This window comes from Rousettus aegyptiacus, unplaced genomic scaffold (genome assembly GCF_014176215.1).
Source record: "Rousettus aegyptiacus isolate mRouAeg1 unplaced genomic scaffold, mRouAeg1.p scaffold_m13_p_16, whole genome shotgun sequence".
NCBI lineage: Eukaryota > Metazoa > Chordata > Mammalia > Chiroptera > Pteropodidae > Rousettus > Rousettus aegyptiacus.
This window is the reverse complement of record NW_023416291.1, coordinates 32,771,817-32,788,816: the sequence shown is the minus strand read 5'-3', so window position 1 is coordinate 32,788,816 and position 17,000 is coordinate 32,771,817. Positions and strand designations below refer to the sequence as shown.

Genomic DNA, 17,000 nt, shown 5'->3' with positions numbered 1-17,000 from the left:
CAGGGGCCTAGGCCTCAGTGGGGGTGGGGTGGGGAGGTACCCCCTCTCCAGAGCCCGGTCCCCCCAGGGTGGGGGACAAACCCAGCCCTTATTGCTCACAGATGCCCCCAGCACGCTGCCCACGTGTGCACACGTGTCCCCGCGTGCAAGGAGAGCGGAGGGGAGAAAGCCCCAAGAAACAGCAGAGGGAGAGGGAGGGACCCCCTAAGGGGCCTGCCCTGCTGGAGGGAAGTGGGGGGACCTGGGAGGACTTAGAAAACACAAGAATAAATAGGTTTGTGTATCAAGAACAAGCTAGGGTTTTCACCAGCTAAATAGGACTGAAAAAATTCTCAGACGAGCAAAAATAATCCCATTGAGACCCGGGTGTCGCTGGCCACGCGGGGGACTGCCCCGCAGAGCGCACGTGCCCCCGGTGCCACTTGGCTACCGTTACTGTTATTAATAATTATTACTTTAATGATTTTACTTCCCCTTTTATAAATAAATTAGGCATAACCACATCTCGGCAAAACTTAAAGAAACAAAGAGAACATCGTGGTTCCTTTAAACTTGCAAACTGGATGAAGGAACAGAAATATACACAAATGTCCTTACAGGGCAACAAGAATAAATAGTTAACATAGCAATAAGTTAAAACTACAAGAAGCTAAATTCGGCAAAAAAGTACAAGAAAGTTAACTGATGCCAGTTTATGTCTGGTTGGTTTTTTTTCCTTTTTTAAAAAATCTCTTCTGTGTGTTTTTTCTTCCTTTTTTTGTCGCTGTTTTCCTCTTCTCTTTGTTTTTTTTTTTTTTGTTGCTTTTTTGATTTTTTTTTTCTTTTTGTTCCTTGCAGCAGAAGCTCCACAGACGTTTAATAACAAACACCGGGGAGGGGTGGGGGAGAGAGAGCTGGGCAGTCAGATGGGGCCATGGCCGGACACCAAAGCAAGGACACTGGAGGAAGGTCAACTGAATCTAAAATCAGGGTTTGCGATTCTCAGTTCTGACTAGGCCCACTGAGGGGGCGGGGAGGGGGTACGAGGGCTCCCATGGGCTCTTGCCTTTGGCTTCTGTTGGAATTTTCTGTTACAAAGAATGAAAACTAGGGGGACAGAAGTTCCAGACAGAAGCCAGGACTGGGGTTTGGGAAAGGGGCTGCGTCCACTGCCCTCAACTCACCTGGAAAGACAGAAAAACCCAATAAACTGAAAGGGGGTGACTAGTGGACAGGAAGGGAATGCAGGGCGGGGCCCTAGGCCCGTCCACGATGGGCCTGGTGGGGAACTTGCTGCCGGGGAGGCTCAGAGCCCCACCTCCCATTGGGTCCAGGGCCTGGGCCGAGGAAGGCTAAGCCCCAGGGACAAGGGGTCCTTTGGCCTCAAGTGTTGGGGGGGGGATGCTGCCTCCAGCCCACCATGACGCCAAAAATGAACGAGGTATTGTGTGTCTGGATGCGTGGATGCTGTGTGTACACGCCTGTGTCCATGGGCGGCAGGGACCACTGATGAGCTAGGGGAGCTCCGCAGAGAACCCGGGGCAAGGGTGAGCAGGGCCGTGTGCCAGGGGGAGGGGTGGCTGGCCTGGCCAGAGGAAGCAGACTGGTCTGGGGTCTGGACTGGGACCTCTCACCTGGGCCTGAGGGGTGCTATGGGCAGCAGGTCTGTGTGTTCCTGGGTGTTGTGTCTCTGTTTCTCTGTGACTGGGTGTCTAGATTTGTGTGTCCAAATGTATGTCTCCACTTTCACATCAGCATGTACACACATGGAAATGTTTGCACGTCCATGTGTGGCCATGTCCACAGCCACCTGTGGCCACCTTTGTCCATGTCCATGTTCAATTGCCGCCACAATTATGTGGCCCCATACCTCAGCCTCTTGTGTTTTACCTATGTTTGTCTTCGTATCTGAATTTGGCCTAGTTCCTAAACGTTTCCAGGGTGTGCGTCTGGGTCTGTAAGTGCTGTTCTATGTTTGTCAGTCCCTGTTGGGGGTGTGTGTGTGTGCCCCTGCATGGCTGTTTCTCTCTGTGGCCCCGTGCCCTCCCAGCCCCTAAGCCTTTGCCCCCGCTCCCTGTCTTTGCCCCAGTTGGTAAACATAGCCTGTCAAAATATTTTCTTTTTTTTGTCTTTTTTTTTTTTTCAAGTTCAAGAATCCCCAGTAAAAATTCTCCACGAGGTCTTTTTTCCCTTTTTACAAAAATAGAAATTTTCTTTCCCTCCCACCCCCCCCCTTTTTTTTTTCATTTTGTTTGTTTCCAGCCCCTCTCCCTGCTCCTCATACTCCACTGAGGGGCTCTGGGCCAGGGATGCTCACAGCCCTCTCATGTTTAGCTTTGTTGGGGATTTTTAAACCTGTTCTGTCCCCCACTCGGGCTCACCTCGGCATTGGGGAGGCCTGGAGGGTACCCCCAGCACTTCCCCAACAGCCATCCCATGGAGGGTGGTTGAGGGTGGGGTGGGGGCACATCTGTTTTCTTTTTAGCCGAAAAAAGAAACAAAAACCATCTCCATGAACAAAACCAAGACGAGAGAGTGAACAGCCCAGCCTGGGGTGGGGGCAAGAGGATGGGATGGGGGACCCCAGGCACCCCCCATTCCTTGCAGACCCTCCCAGCCCGAGTGCTCACCCTGTGGCTCCCGCAGGGGTGCGGGGCTTCGTGCTGTCCGTCTGCCTGTGCTGTCTCTCTCGGGCCCCTTCTCTCTCTCTCTCTCTCTCTCTCTCTCTCTCTCTCTCTCTCTCTCTCTCTCTCTCTGTCTCTCTCTGTCTCTCTCTCTGTCTCTCTCTCTCTCTCTCTCTCTCTCTCTGTCTCTCTCTCTCTCTCTCTCTCTCTCTCTGCTGCCCGGGGAGGGTGGGGAAGGCGGCCGCAGCTCAGGCCTTGTGCTGTTTGCTGGTCTTGAAGGACACCTGCAGCACGCGCTCACCCAGGCGGTAGCCATTGAGGCTGGCGATGGCCATGGCCGCCTCATCATAGTTGGTCATGGTGACAAAGCCGAAGCCCTTGCACTTGTTGGTGGTGAAGTCGCGGATGACCTTGACATTGGTGACTGCCCCGAAGGGCCCGAACAGCTGCCACAGCACGCTCTCGTCCGCCTCCGGAGACAGGTTATACACAAAGATGCACCAACCAGCGCCTGTCGCACCTCCTGACAGGCCCACGCCCGCCAGGCCGCTCATGCCGTCGATGGCGATGGGCGAGAACCTGGCGATGAGCGACAGGGGACTACTTTGGGGGTCACGCGGGCTCTGCCCTCACCCCCAGCACGCCCCCAACCTACTGTGACCCTGTGACATGACTCTGACATGACCTCTGACTGTGCCTGGACCTTGGGAGCCTCCAACTATAACCTCAACTTAAACCTCACCCACTCTGAGGCACCAGCCCCCAGTCTCCATCCTGACCTGTGGTCTCCTGATCTCTGACCATCCCTTACCCGTGATCCTGCCCTGAGCCCTGAAGTGAGCCCTGATCCCATGACCTCTGGCCCTACCTGATCCTTGGTCCTGTTGAACCTGACCACTTCCCCACATTGCTCTTGTCCTTGCCCCAACTCTAAGCACACTCTGACCTGGCCTCAGCCACATCCCATTTGCCCCACTGGCCACCTGGCCACATGGCCGGAGGCCCACCGGGGAAGTGCAGTGCTGGGAAGTGGGCGTAGCCATTTAAGTGCCTCCCTTCCGTTATTCATGGCTCAGCACAATTGTCACTTTCTCAGGCAACCTCCTCTGACCCATAACATGGCCACCTCTTCTCTCTGCCCTTCTTTGGCTTTTTTCTATTTAAATCGGTTATTTATTATCAGCTCCCTCTTCCCTAAAAGGTTTTGTTCCCTGTGGTGTCCTAGCCCAGAACAACTCCTAGCACACAGTAGACACGGGGTCTCCATTTGACTGGGCAGGGACCCCCAGGGCCTAAATCACTCAGTTAGAGCTCTTGGGACTAACTGCTTACTCCCTCCTCTGGGCCTTTGTATAGGCCATTGCTGCTGCCAAGAACCCTGCTTCTGCTCTGTCACCTCAGATGAGTCAGGGGTCCCCACTGGATCACCGTTACCCCTTGTGCCCCCGATCACTGTTCATCTGTCTCCTTTCCCACTAGACTGAGATAATTAATAACAGTAACAATAATTATAAGAGCAGCTACCTTTTATTGAGCGCTCGCTATGTGCCAAGCACTGTGCTCGGTATTGTTTCATCAACATGAAGGACCAAGTGTGGCTGGGCCACGCTGGGTCCCCAGCCTCAAGCCGAGTGCCTGGCACTCAGCATGCGCTCAACAGCTTGTGATGCAATGAACACGAGCCTTCATAGGTCAGGGATGTGGACAGCGTCACAGGGGCCTAAGGTCCATCCCTGACTACAGGGAGCAAGGGGTGGTCTGTGACCCAGAGCAAAGACAACCAATAGTGGCAGGTGGAACTCAGACTTAATGTGGGAACCAGGGGGCACTGCTGTGACCTGGGCAGCAGTGCTCACCTTTCACTGGGCCAGACAGGGTTATGGGCAGTGTGATGGCTCTTTGTAGGCATTTACTAGGCTCTGCGGCCCCCAAATCTCTTCATGAACATGCTACACCCTGACAGGGACAGACATGACTAAGCTGACAGTGCTGGGGATGAGGCAGGGAAGATGTCCAACAGAGTAAGGGTCTGAGGATGGACAGCGAGGGGCTAGGGGCAGCAACGTGGGGCACTGTTACCTCTTGACTCCGTAGGCCATGTTGAGCAAATTGTCCAGCCTGTGGAGCAGAAGGGGTGGTCACTGGTAGCCTTCAGGCATGCTCCTGGCTGTGATACTGGCCAGCCAGCCTGCCCTCCCTGCCCCCAACCCTGCAGGCTAGCAGCATCAGCCCTGCCCCCGCTGCCCGCACCCCGCCCGGCTGGACAGCGCCTGGCACGGACCGTGGTCACTCCAGCACCGCCTCTTGCCTGCTCTGCCGAGTCCCTGTCCTCCCTCTCCGGCAGCCTGGCCCCATTCGCCTGCCCCCACCCTACAGGGCTTGGGTCCCCAGAAGGAAAAGTTCAAGTCTCTTCACCACAGTGCCTGGGCTGGGCACGTGACACCTCTCTGAGCCTCAGGGTCCCCATCTGTCAAATGGGGACAAGACAAGCTGTGTTCTCATGGTTGTTGTGCAAAATAAGTGAGTGTGCCTGGTACACAGTAAACACTCATGAAATGTGTGTGATGAAACCGAGGTACAGACAACTGGAGCCAGGGTAGGGGGGAAGTCAAGAGATGGACCCGATCAGGTGATTCTAAACTCTGAACATTGATAATGCCACTTGTAGTGCATTGCGTGCCTGCTATATATCAGGGCCTGGCCTCAGCACCCAACAGACCCCCACATTTCCCCTTTGCTGCCCGCAGCAGCCCCAGTATGTGGGTACCCTGGCATCCGGGTCCCCCCGCCCTGCAGGAATGGGGTTCAGGGAGGGCAGCTGCAAGTGGCCTGGAGGTCTGGAGTGCCTGGGGCCTCACCGGAAGCGCTGCGTCTGATGGTGCAGAGGACCTGCATAGCGCCGGGCCGATGACTGGTAAAGGTGAGTGAGCAGGGCCTGCCCCGTCTTCTGACTCGGGTTGTTGGCGAACTTGACTGTGATGGGCTCGGCTGCGCCCAGCGGCTTCTGCCCATTCAGTCCTTTGATGGCCTCCTCGGCCTCAATCCTCTTGTCGAAGCGGATGAACCCCACACCGCGAGACACTCCTGCCGGGGGGTGAGGGTGTCATGAGGACCCTGCTCCCTCCCATGTGACCTCCTCCTGCTCCCCTGCTTCTTGCCTTGCCATTCCCCTTATCTCCGTTTTGGTCCCACCTTGGTGCCTCCGCCCAGCGCCCCACCAAGTGCACCCTCGCCAGTGGCTTGACCTGTGACCTGGTCCACCAGGATGCGGGAAGTGATGATGCGGCCGTATTGGGAGAAGAGTTGCTCCATTTCCTTCTGGCTCATGGTCTTGGGGAGCCCACTGACATACAGGTTGGCATCCCGGATGGATGCAGAGCTGGGTCTGGCATAGGACACCTTGGGAAGGGTCAGGCGGACAGGTGTGAGGGAAGACCCATTTCACAGATGAAGAGATGCCACATTTGAACCACCACTGAGTCACAGAAATGCCTCATCTGTTCACTCAACAAATATATCTTGAGCAGTTGCCATGGGTGCAGCTGACTAGGGCTTGGGGAAGAGGACATGGTCATGGCTGGGACGATGTGGCCATGGCCCTGCCTGCATAGAGTGATGAGAGACTTGCCATCTGAGAAGGTCAAAGGAGTCACACCTCTAGGGGCATACCTCTCCCTGGGGACTCTTGTTTCCCCAGCTCATGCTCTCACACTGGACATCTGATCAACATTGATGCTTCCCACTCCCTTGGAAAGTGAGCCTGGGACGCTGGCCCCTTCTTTTCCCAACTACACTGAGACCCTGAAGCTCACTAAGGTCTTTAGCCACTGGCTCAACCCTGACAACTCCCAAATGTCCATCCCCAGCATGGGCCTGGCTCCCAAGCTCCACATTCACGTGATACCTGCCTCCGGGCACCCCTTGAGGGGGCCTTCACTGGGGGCACACTCAGCATAGCTGCATCTGGCTCCTGACTGCCCCTAGTTGCCCAGACTCAGTAATGGCAGCTCTGTCCTCCTAGGTGCTCAGGACCCAGGCTCAGCAATCCTTGACGCTTCTCTTTCGCATCCACATCTAATCCACCATCAATCATGTCGGCCTACCTTCCTCATTATCCAGAATCTGTGTGCTTCTCCCCATTTTCATCTCCCTACTCCAGCTCAGCACCCACCCTTTCTCACCCTGACCAGTACAGCAGTCTTAGCCTGGTCCCCCATCCCACTCTCGCCCCTCACAGGTTGTTGCCCCGACAGCAGCCAGAGGGCACCTGTGCACATCTGAGCCAAGTCACATCCCTCTGTTCAGATTCCTCAGTGGTTCCCACCTTCCTCAGAGTTCAAGTCCTTCCCATGGCCCACAAGGCCCTACATGACCTGTCCTATCACCACCCTCTCCTTACCTCCACTCCTCCCTCAACTGCTGTGTTCCAGTCACATGGGCCTTTCTCGTTCCCCAAACAGCAGGCATGGTCCTGCCTCATGGACTTTGCACTGGCTGTTCCCTCTGCCTGGAACTCTCTTCCTCTTTTCTTCTCTTAGTCTTGGTTGAAATGCCCTCCCTGTTCTCTCCTATCTGAACCAGGTGCCCACCCCTGCCCACGTGATATGCTTGTCTGATTCATGTCATTGTGGTCCAGCCCAACAATGAAATCTCTGCAGCTGTTTAAAAAAGGGTGGATGTGGGTATTGATTTCCCCAAAACAGTGATGACTATTGTAAAGTGGGAGAAGGAAAAGTCCACTTACAGAGCAGCAGGTATTGTGTGACCCATTTCATTGCATGATAGATCAATGTCCTGGAAGCATGGACTGGAAGGCCCACTCCAATGCTAACAGGGTAACTTAAAGTTGGCGGGGGTGGGGCGGGGGTGTCATGAGCTCCTTTACCCCTTATTTCTGCCCATGTCTATTTTCTATCTTCTAAATTAACCTCTAGGTAGACAGTGGTTTTCATCGAGGGTCTGGCTTTCGTTTGGGACTGTGAGTTGTCCTCACATGTTACTTCATTAAAAATGACTAATTAAAAAACTAATAAAATGAAGTCCATGGCCATTCCACCCTGAACGTGCCCGATCGCATCTGATCTCGGAAGCTAAGCAGGGTCGGGCCTGGTTAGTACTTGGATGGGAGACCACCTAGGACTACCAGATGCTGTAGGCATTAAAAAACAACAACAACAACAACTAACAAATTGGGCTGGGGATGCTCTTGGGATGGGGGTAAGGGGATTCTAATTAATGCCATTATGCACACCTGGGGTCCTCCAGAAAAAAAGAAAACACACCAGCTGCTATTATTTCTGTAATAATTAAAAAATCACAGCTGTGTATTTGACCATTTCACTCTCCCCCACAGGTCTGTGAGCTTTGAGGTGGTGAGAACTTGATGGATTGAAGTTGGGCATGACAGGAAGGGGACCCTGAGCTCCTCGTAGGTGTTTGGGGTTGGGGGCTATCTGAGGCACAGAGTAGGTCTTCAGGGGCCTTTCCTGTCCTTCCACGATGTGAGCTGACCCAGTTTCCTCATTTCCTCACCAGGACGGGGCCTGTTGCACAATGGTCAGCTGGAAATACTTTGGGTGGAATCTGCTGGAACACGCAGTTGGTATTGACTATAAAACACAGCCACCCAAGTAGACACACACATACATGGCTACACCATGCCACCTGCTGCACAGCCATGGTGACTACCCCACAGGAGGGTGACACAAGGTCTTGGCCATACCCATGGCAACTCTGGGGATCTTGGATAATCACAGTAAGAATCGCACACACCTGTCATACCACCACACACCCTGAACAAGGCACAGGTAGACTCACTCACACAACTTCACCATGATACATAAAACCCTTTTACGGCCAGACACACCCACGCAGCCCCACCAGGTCACAGCCAAAGTTGCAGTGTGTGACAAAGCACCTGTCAAATAAATACTATGTACCACAGACATAAGTGGCACACCTAAAGTCTATAATAGCTGGACCCATGTGATGACAGATACTCACATAGCCATGGTGTCCCACAAACACCGTCTCATAGCCTAGGGCCACACACACACACACACACTCACTCTCTCTCTCTCTCTCTCTCTCTCTCTCTCTCTCTCATACACATGCTGGCCACATCACGTGCACACAGCGGTCTCCTGGGCCTTAGAGTTCACAGTTCATCACTAGAAACCTCACTGGGCTTCTGGGTCTAGTTGGCCATAGAGGGACCCATCAGGTCATGACCTTGCTCTCGCATCAGGGGAAGGAAGAGATTCCTGAACCTCTGTTCCCACAGTGAACTGGGAGCCAGATGGGCATCCCCTCAGCCGAGCTTCCCCCAGGGTTCAAGAGCAGATTTGTGGGGTGGAGCCAGACACCCCCAGGTGAACCTAGAAAGAGGGGTTTCCATGGCAATCCCCCCCTCCCCCCCCCCCCCCCCCCGCCCCAGGGAACCTGCTCCCAGGTCCCAGCTGCAGCTGCTGAGAGGGGAGGGGCATCACACAAAGGTAGGGGAGGGGCTCACCCCTAATCCCACCCTCCTGGATCCTAATTAGGTTCCAGATGGCAGATGGGCCCCACCCCTCCCCTATTTCCATGACAAAGGCACGGAAGGGGCTGCCCACAGGACCCTAGTCACTCTCTCCTATTGCCCTGCTCGTGGGGTGGGTACCTCCTTGAGCTGGCACAGAATGTGAGGCTGATATTCTCCCCATTGACAAATGAGGAAACTGAGGTTCAGAGAGGAAGAGCAATTGGCTCCCAGGAAAGGGAGCAGCCAGGAAGCCTTGGGGGAGAGCTTTGAAGCCCTCGGGTGATGAGCCATGGAGGAGGATGGGTGGCAGTTAAGGGGGTATCCCGGTGGGCAGTAATAAAAGGGAAATAGGGACAGTCAGGATGGGCACTAACAGGGAGATGGTGGCACAGGGGAATAAGGGCACCAACCTTGATGGTCTTCGTCTGCAGTTTGAGGCCATTGAGGGTGTTGATGGCTTTGTCTGCGTCGTTGGGGTCAGAGTAGTTCACAAACCCATAGCCGAGGCTCTGCCCTGTGGGCAGGACCAGGACAATGACCTACCTCCCCAGATCTGCCAGTGTCCTCCCAGACCCAGGCCTGAGAGGCTGACCACCTCCAGGACACCTTAGACCCCAGAGTCCCACCTGCTCCCAATACCTCCCATCTGAAGTCATACTTGTCTCTCCATCACAGCTCAGATCCCTCAGAGTCCCACCTGTCCCCATTACACCTGTATTCCTGAAGCTACCACCTCTGTCCCCCCCACCCCATCTGCCAGCAGCCACACCTGTGATCTTGTCTCGAACCAACTTGCAGGACTCAATGTCACCAATGCTCCCGAAGAGACTCTTGAACTCATCCTGGGTCATATTCTGGGGCAGGTAGTTGACAATGAGATTGGTCTTGCTGTCATCAGTGGCTCCATTTGTACCAAGGAGTGGCCCATTGGGCAGGGCCGGGCCGGCCGGGCCCCCCGCCACCTGAGACTCCATGGCCCCGAGTATCTGCTGGAGACAACAGGCCATACCCGCTCACGGCCCAGTCCCCACATCAGGGACCAGAGGAATAAGCAGGGGCTTGGTGGTGACAGATCAGTCGTGTCTGACATGGGCACGAACATGGGGAGAGGACAACGTATTAGTCTCTTTTCCACTCCTTGAGCACTGAGCAAAGCACTTAACATAATTTTACTATGAAAAATTCCATATATACATGCCTTACATGCTCCTTTGTATATGTTTGCCTGTTTTCCTAAAACCAACCTGTGAGTTTTCAGAATACTACAATAAACACTTTTGTCTTCATAATAAGAAATATAACATTTTTATTAGCTTTGAAGCCCTCTCATGTCCCTTCCTATGTACGTCCCTCTTCCTACCAAAGATAATTCCTATCCCAAATGTGTTCTTTTGCTTTATGCATAATTTTCCCACTAGGCATTTACCTCCTCCTCCAGTTTTTCCATGAGCTATTTTTTAAATGTATAATAACACCTATGAATAATAACTATTTTATTTCTTTATCTCCAATCTATACCTGTTATTTATTTTTCTTGTCTTATTGCAGGGACTACAATATGATGTACCTTACTTATTCTTGACATTAAAGGAAACACTTTAAACATTTCATAGCTAAATATGATCTTTGCTTTTACAGGTTTTTTGTAAAATGGCTTTTATCAGCTTAAGAATGTTTAATTTTATTCCTAGTATCCTAACAAGATATTTTTTTAAAAAGAAGGGATGTTGAGTTTTATTGTTCTTTTAATGTTCTTTTCCACATTTATTTTTTAAATTGAGATAACTGACATATAACATTATATTAGTTTCAGGTGTACAACTCAATAATTTGATATTTGTATATTTGCAAAATGATCACAATAAGTCTAGTTAACATCATCACCTCACATAGTTATAATTTTTTTTCTTGTGATAACTTTTTATATCTACTCTCTTAATAACTTTCAAATACAGTCTACATCTATTTTACATCTAAGGGCCATGCTGAGAATAATTTTAAAGGCATATCTAGGCTCAGAAGGAAACAGTGCTGGACTGATTGGTGTTGTCTGTCATCAGCATGGGAAGGTAAAGTAGCAGCATTTCCTTAGGTCTTTTCTTATGGCAGGTTGGCAAATAGGTTGCCCTCACCTGAAAACTCAGATTGATTGGTATGGTCTTCCTAGAGGGATGAATTAGAAAGGATTTGAAATCGCATCTAGTTTCAGCAGGAAAGACCTTTGGGATAGATTAGCAATGTCTACTGTGGCCAAAGAATTAGAGTCCGCAGGTACACATCATCTCAGCTATCCCTGACCCAAAATACAATACTATAATTGTTTCCAAATATTGTTCCCTATATGCCAGGCACAGAGCAAAGCCCTCTACAGGCAACTTTTCTTTTCTGATTTACAACGGCCCTAAAAAGAAGAGGGTTTTATCCCCTCCCCCCCCCGCCCCCGCTTAACAGATGCTACGGACTAAATGCCTGTGTCCTGCTCCAAATTCATATGTTGAATCTTAACCCTTAATGCTATGGTGCTTGGAAGTGGAGCCTCTGGAAGGTGATAAGGTCATGAGGGTGGAGCCCCCATGAATGGTATCCATGACTTTATAAAAAGGGACAGGAGAGAGGTCTCTCTCTCCACATGTGAGGATACAGCAAGGAGACAGCTTTCTGCAAACCAGGAAGAGAGCTCTCACCAGGAACCAAATCAATTGGTACCTTGATATTGGACTTCCCAGACTCCAGAACTATGAGAAATAAATGTCTGTTGTTTAAGCCACCCAGCTTATGGTATTTTGTTATAGAAGCCTGAGCTAACAACAGATGAAGAAAGTTAGATTCAGAGATGTTTGAAAAATTACCGACAATCAATGCAGCCCACAAAATGGTGGAATAGGGATTTGCACATGAGCTTTTCTGATCCGGAGTCTGTATTTCCAACTTTCACTGTCAACCTAGTGCTGGCTTTCATATTTCCCAGTTTCGTGTCCTCAGGTATGCTACTTAACACTTCTGAGTCTCTGTTCTACTTTGCTGCAAACTCCAAATTACTGGCACAGTGGCCTGGAGAAGGATCTAAAGCCGCATATGGGTGCAATTGAAAAGCGTTCTGGGATCAGTTAGCCATATCTTTCAAGAGCACGGCCACAAAAAGTGAAAACAGGTATGTCACATCAACTATTTCTGCCTCATAATCCTGCTATTAATAATTTTCCCACTCCATTGAGCATCTATCATGTGCCAGGCACTGTGCAAAGTGCTTCAAGGCACAATTTCACGTATTTCTCTCAACAATCTTGAAAGACAGCAACACATTCTCCATTTTACGAGTGAGGAAACTGAGCTCACAGATGTTGGGTGATATAAATGGGGAACTCCATTTCAAACCTGTTTGTGTCAGACTTCGGAGTTGTTTTTAATGACTGTGGCCGATGCATTGGAGGCAGCTCTGCCATCTTAGAGTTGTGTGTCTTTAGAGACAATCTTAGCTCTTCTTTAGGCCTCTGCTTTGTTTCCATTTATTCTTATTAAAAGGATGACACAGAGGGTCACTCCCCCGCATCTCAATGGGCTGAGATTGGCTATCTAGGGGGCTGCCTGCAGGATTATTCTAAAGTTACACCTGGGCTGAGCACAAACATGCACTGGGATGACTAGCGATGTCTGTAGTACTGCAGTAATGCACCCTCCATGGATCTACATCCCATCTCCTAATGTTAATAATTTACTAATAACATGGCCATGTATTGAGCGTGTGCTACATGCCAAAGTTCTTCATGTGAGAATTTCCTGGCAATTCTCCCAATGTCGAATGTTATTTAACATGAGGAAACTGAGTCTCAGTGAAGGGGTAGGGATTTGCACAAGGTTTGGCAGTGGGCAAATGGTGGACCAAGAATTTAGATTCAGGGTTTGGACTCCAGAGCTTATTTTCCTAATGAAAAGGTCAATAGTAACAGTCGAGTGACGCTGATCACCCACTCTGCACCATGTCCCGGGCATCTATCTATGTATAAACCCACTGTGTTGCCTGAGCTTGCTACTCATTCAATTCAACAAATATTTACTGGGTGCCACCATGTGCCAACTGCTGGCTTCCCCCTCCTCACTGTGTGTCCTCTGACACTCACATTGCCTCTCTGGGTCTCCGTCCCTCCATTAAAGGTGCAGAGTTCCCCCATGTATAGAGATGGATTCTGAATTCCTGTCTAGGCTCAGCAAGAGTTCTGTGGTAGATTGAAATGTCTGCTATGGGAGCCTGATAAGTATTCAGCAGTATACATCCCTGCTTTGGGACACACCAGATTCCGGCTTTGGAACCCCTACTATGTGTCAGCCAGGCACTGAGTATGTGATAAGTTTTCACTGACTTTCCACAGCCACACAGAAAGCTGGAGATTTCTCCATTTCTCAGATGAAAAAACTAAGGGACAGAAGGATTTGTGAATTGCCAAGAGTGACAGGGGGAAGTGGTGGTGATGCAGTCAGGGTTTGACTCCTGATCAGATGACTGCAGAGACTACAAGGTTATAGGCTCCCCTAACCACAAATGCTGTCCTCATCTTGGAGAGGGTTGAGGTGATTGGGGTGTTCCTATTTGGGATCTTGAGCCCCAGTCTACTAATCTTACCACTACCCCATTTCCCTCCCATCTGTTTCGGAGCTTAGTGGGATCAGTGTCGCCTCTGTTTCCTCCACGGCTGAGCCGGCTGAGCCTATAATGGGGATCAGATTGGTGGAGGTCACACCCACCCTGCTCCAGTCACAGCCAATATATGACCTGGGATGACACAGGGATCACAGGGACCTTTGAGGGCTGTCCCAGGGCAGGGATGGAGGGGTGAAGTCAGAGGGGTGGAGGGCCTTAGATAAAAAGGCAGATGACACTGGGACACCTTCCCTCCCACTCTCCAGCTCTTCCTCTGGATCTGTTCCTCTTTCTGTTTCTCTTTCCCCACATCTTTCTTTCTCCTGTTTATCTCCCCCTCTGAACCCGTCTCCCCCTCCTTCTCTCTTACTCTTTCTCCAACACTGCACATACACCTGACATATGGATTTTACAGTGAACACACCTCCACTGTCTGACCCCCTTGGCCCCCAGCTGCGACCCCTGGCCCCAGTCACAGTGACAGGTGCCTGGAAACTAGCGACAATAGGGCATTGAGTGGCTATGTATGGTAAGGCTGGGCCACCACGTGGTTCTGAGCCTCCCACTTCCAGGTCCTTCTTCCTCTGTGCAGGGCCCTCACTGTCTCTATTTATCCCTTTACTACCTCTCAGCCTGTCTCCATGGTGTGTGTCTGCCTTGAGTGCCCTCCATTGGAGTAACCAAGCCTCCAAGGCCCTCCTGTGACCTCTGACCACACCCTCTCCTCTTTGTACATCTGTTTCCCTTTTTCAAAGGAGGGAATAGATCAGAGGAATGGATGCTGGATTTTGTAGGGATTTTGAGGGTCCTCAGGAAGCCACACTCACATTCCTGGACCTGGGTGAACAGGGTGAGGCCCAGAGAGGAGAAGGGACTGGCTTGAGGTCACACAGCAGAAAATTATGGCCTGTCGGGCCTTATTTCTCAGAGCCAGGTGGGCGGGTCCCAGGATCCAGGAGGGAGTGCTGAGCATCCCCCACCCACTGAGCTCTCCACGACTGAATAAAGAGGCCCGGAAAGAGACACAGTGTACAGAGACACACACATACAGAACCGGGAGACTAGAAGAGCAGAAGAAGGAGGCCCAAGAGCCGGAACCAGACAAAGGACGCGCGATGGCGCGGGGAGTGGGGAGTGGAGTCGCGAGGTGGGGGCGGGGGAGGAGCCGGGGTGGGGCTAGCACTGGCCAGCACCGCCCCCGGGAGGTGCCCCGGCTGCCGAGTGGAAATCCGAGGACTCGGGCGAGGCAGGCCCCATGGGGCCCTAGGGGCGGGGCCTAGATGGGCGGGGTAGGGCGTGGTCAGGCCGGGCGTGGTCGCGCGCTGGGGAGCTGACCAGCTCGGTGATTGCTGAAAGTACCGGGAGCAGGGCGAGTGGCGCGGGCGGGCAGGCACGCTCAAGGTCACCCCGCGGCCCAGAACCTTGGCGGGGTGGGGCGCCTGGACATGGCCTAAGGGGCCTGTCTGAGCCTCTTACCCTATCCCTCGGGGGACTGGGGCCAGAAACCGGGAAGCGGCCCTCCCCGTGGGTTTTCTCCCCTCCCCCTCCCCGCAGCCTGAGGCGCCCGCGCGATGCTACGGCCCGCGAAGAAGCGGGGAGAAACAAAGGGACGCGGCGGCGGGCCCGCGGGGCCTCCAGGCGCGCCCCCTCCTCTTCCCTCCCCGCTTGCCGCAAGGTCGACAGGCTCGAGGACAAGACGCCCGGTTCTGGCCCCGGGTGCGCGATCCGACGCCACCCGCTTCTCCGGGGCTCTCGGGGACGCCTTGCCTCCTTGTCCTGGCCCAGCATCAGTGACTGGAGCCCTGCGTTTGCCTGGGCGGCCTGCGGGGTCCGGGCCTGGATGGAGGAGGTAGCCTCCTCCGCCGCGGCCCCTCCCCCATCAGGCCTGCTGGAAAGGGGCAATATCGCTCCCAGGGCGCCATAAGATGCCCCCTGAATCTCAGCTCAACTCTCTAAGGCCTGTCGGACAAGACTGTAAACGCCCTCAACACTCTGGGCGCAGCTCTGCCCATTCTCAGGCTCCGAGGCTCTGTCCTACCCCACCCCCCCAACCTGGGCCTAGCTAGGCCTGGTCCTACCCCCCCACCACCACCACCAATCCATTTCCGCGAAGCCTGTACCTAACCCTTTCCCAACCAGATTCTCTCTCAGCGGCAGGGGAATACCTACAGTGACCATTCTTGTGTGCCCGGCGGGCGCGGTCCGTGTTGAGGGTGGCTCCGGGGATCGTGCACTCCTTGGGGGACGCTCGATGCTCACGCCGGGGTTCTGCCTGAGAGGCCTCTGGCGCGGCCGCTGCAGAGGTGTTGGTGAAGGCGGTGGCTCCCTCGAGGGCCGGAGACGGGCCTAAGCCCGGGGACGCGCACGCGGATAACCGAGCCCCAGGGTGGTCTGCGGACGCCAGGGGATGGTAAGAGGGAACGGGCGTGGTAGTGAGAATGCTCCCTGCGCGGCCCTGCGGGGCCCAGGGAGAATGCGTTTCTCGACAGAGATCGCGGCGCTTTGCTTTTCGCCGCCGCCCCTCAGCCCGGCCGGTCCGGTTCCGGGTGGTTAGTCCTGTACCCTCGCCCGCCCTCCCTCCCACCCTCTGGCCCGCGCTGCGCGCTCCGCGATCTGGGCCGCGCCGCCGCCGCCCCCAGCCCTTTATATCAGCAGCTGCCAGCGCCGGCGTCGTTTATTGGCTGCAGCAACTGAGCCCCACCTCTTCGCGGCGCCCGACGGCGCGGCAGGTGGAAGCGAGCTCGCGCTGGCGCGGACTCGCTTCCTGGGGACTCCTGTCGCCAGATTCGGGCCCTTTTGCCCTAGCAGTTTGTTTCCTGTCTTGGCCCTCCTTTTGCGGAGGGCTTTCTGGCCGGAAGACAGGGCAGGCTCTCCTCTGTCCAGCACTCGGAGTTGAAGGAGCGAAGTTATCGTAGCCCGATTGTACGACTTTCCAAAGTGCTGTCCACCGAGAGGACTAGAAAGGGACAAGAAACCAAGGCCTAAATGGGCAGAGGCCTGGGTCCCCAGATTTGCGGGGACTAGGCGTGGTCCTCCAAGATCAAAGGAGGAAGATGGGGATTACAGGATTCCTAGTTTGTCTGCAGAAAGAAGTGGGACCCTGTGTTTCTAGGGTTCAAAAGGTGAGGACTTGCAACCCACAGTGCAGGGGCGGGCACTCGGCATTGCTGAGAAGGGGGTAAAGAGGTTTGGGGTTTAGGGTTCTAAACAAACCCCCTGGCACCCTGCAGTCCTGGGAAAC

The 17,000-nt window shown here is 53.3% G+C and overlaps 1 protein-coding gene and 1 pseudogene across 4 annotated transcripts; one reads left to right on the top strand and one right to left on the bottom strand.

The window, feature by feature from the left end:
- Nucleotides 1-2,763: 2,763 nt before the first annotated feature.
- Nucleotides 2,764-16,372, bottom strand: ELAVL3 (ELAV like RNA binding protein 3). 4 transcript variants are annotated; one of them, XM_036233691.1, is made up of 7 exons: nucleotides 15,929-16,372; nucleotides 9,893-10,112; nucleotides 9,534-9,637; nucleotides 5,849-6,002; nucleotides 5,462-5,687; nucleotides 4,683-4,721; nucleotides 2,764-3,203 (listed from the first exon to the last, which is right to left on the bottom strand). In XM_036233691.1, exons 1-7 carry the CDS (start codon nucleotides 15,935-15,937, stop codon nucleotides 2,852-2,854), a joined length of 1,104 nt encoding a protein of 367 aa, XP_036089584.1. In that variant the 5' UTR covers nucleotides 15,938-16,372; the 3' UTR covers nucleotides 2,764-2,851. The 4 variants fall into 4 exon arrangements, with proteins under 4 accessions (XP_036089584.1, XP_036089583.1, XP_036089586.1 ...); XM_036233690.1 differs by having other exon boundaries at nucleotides 9,893-10,206; nucleotides 15,929-16,311; XM_036233693.1 differs by having other exon boundaries at nucleotides 2,764-3,182; nucleotides 9,893-10,206; nucleotides 15,929-16,311.
- On the top strand, nucleotides 7,643-7,761 carry LOC118612533 (annotated as a pseudogene).
- Nucleotides 16,373-17,000: the final 628 nt, after the last annotated feature.

Bases quoted from the DNA above. Each gene is read 5' to 3' on its own strand.
- ELAVL3 (XM_036233690.1), bottom strand. From the start codon at position 10,130: ATGGCCTGTTGTCTCCAGCAGATACTCGGGGCCATGGAGTCTCAGGTG. The intron at 6,003-9,533 runs GTTGGTGCCCTT...ACCCTTCCCAAG, and splicing joins TGCAGACGAAGACCATCAAG to GTGTCCTATGCCAGACCCAG. The intron at 5,688-5,848 runs GTCAAGCCACTG...ACCCCCCGGCAG, and splicing joins CCTGGTGGACCAGGTCACAG to GAGTGTCTCGCGGTGTGGGG.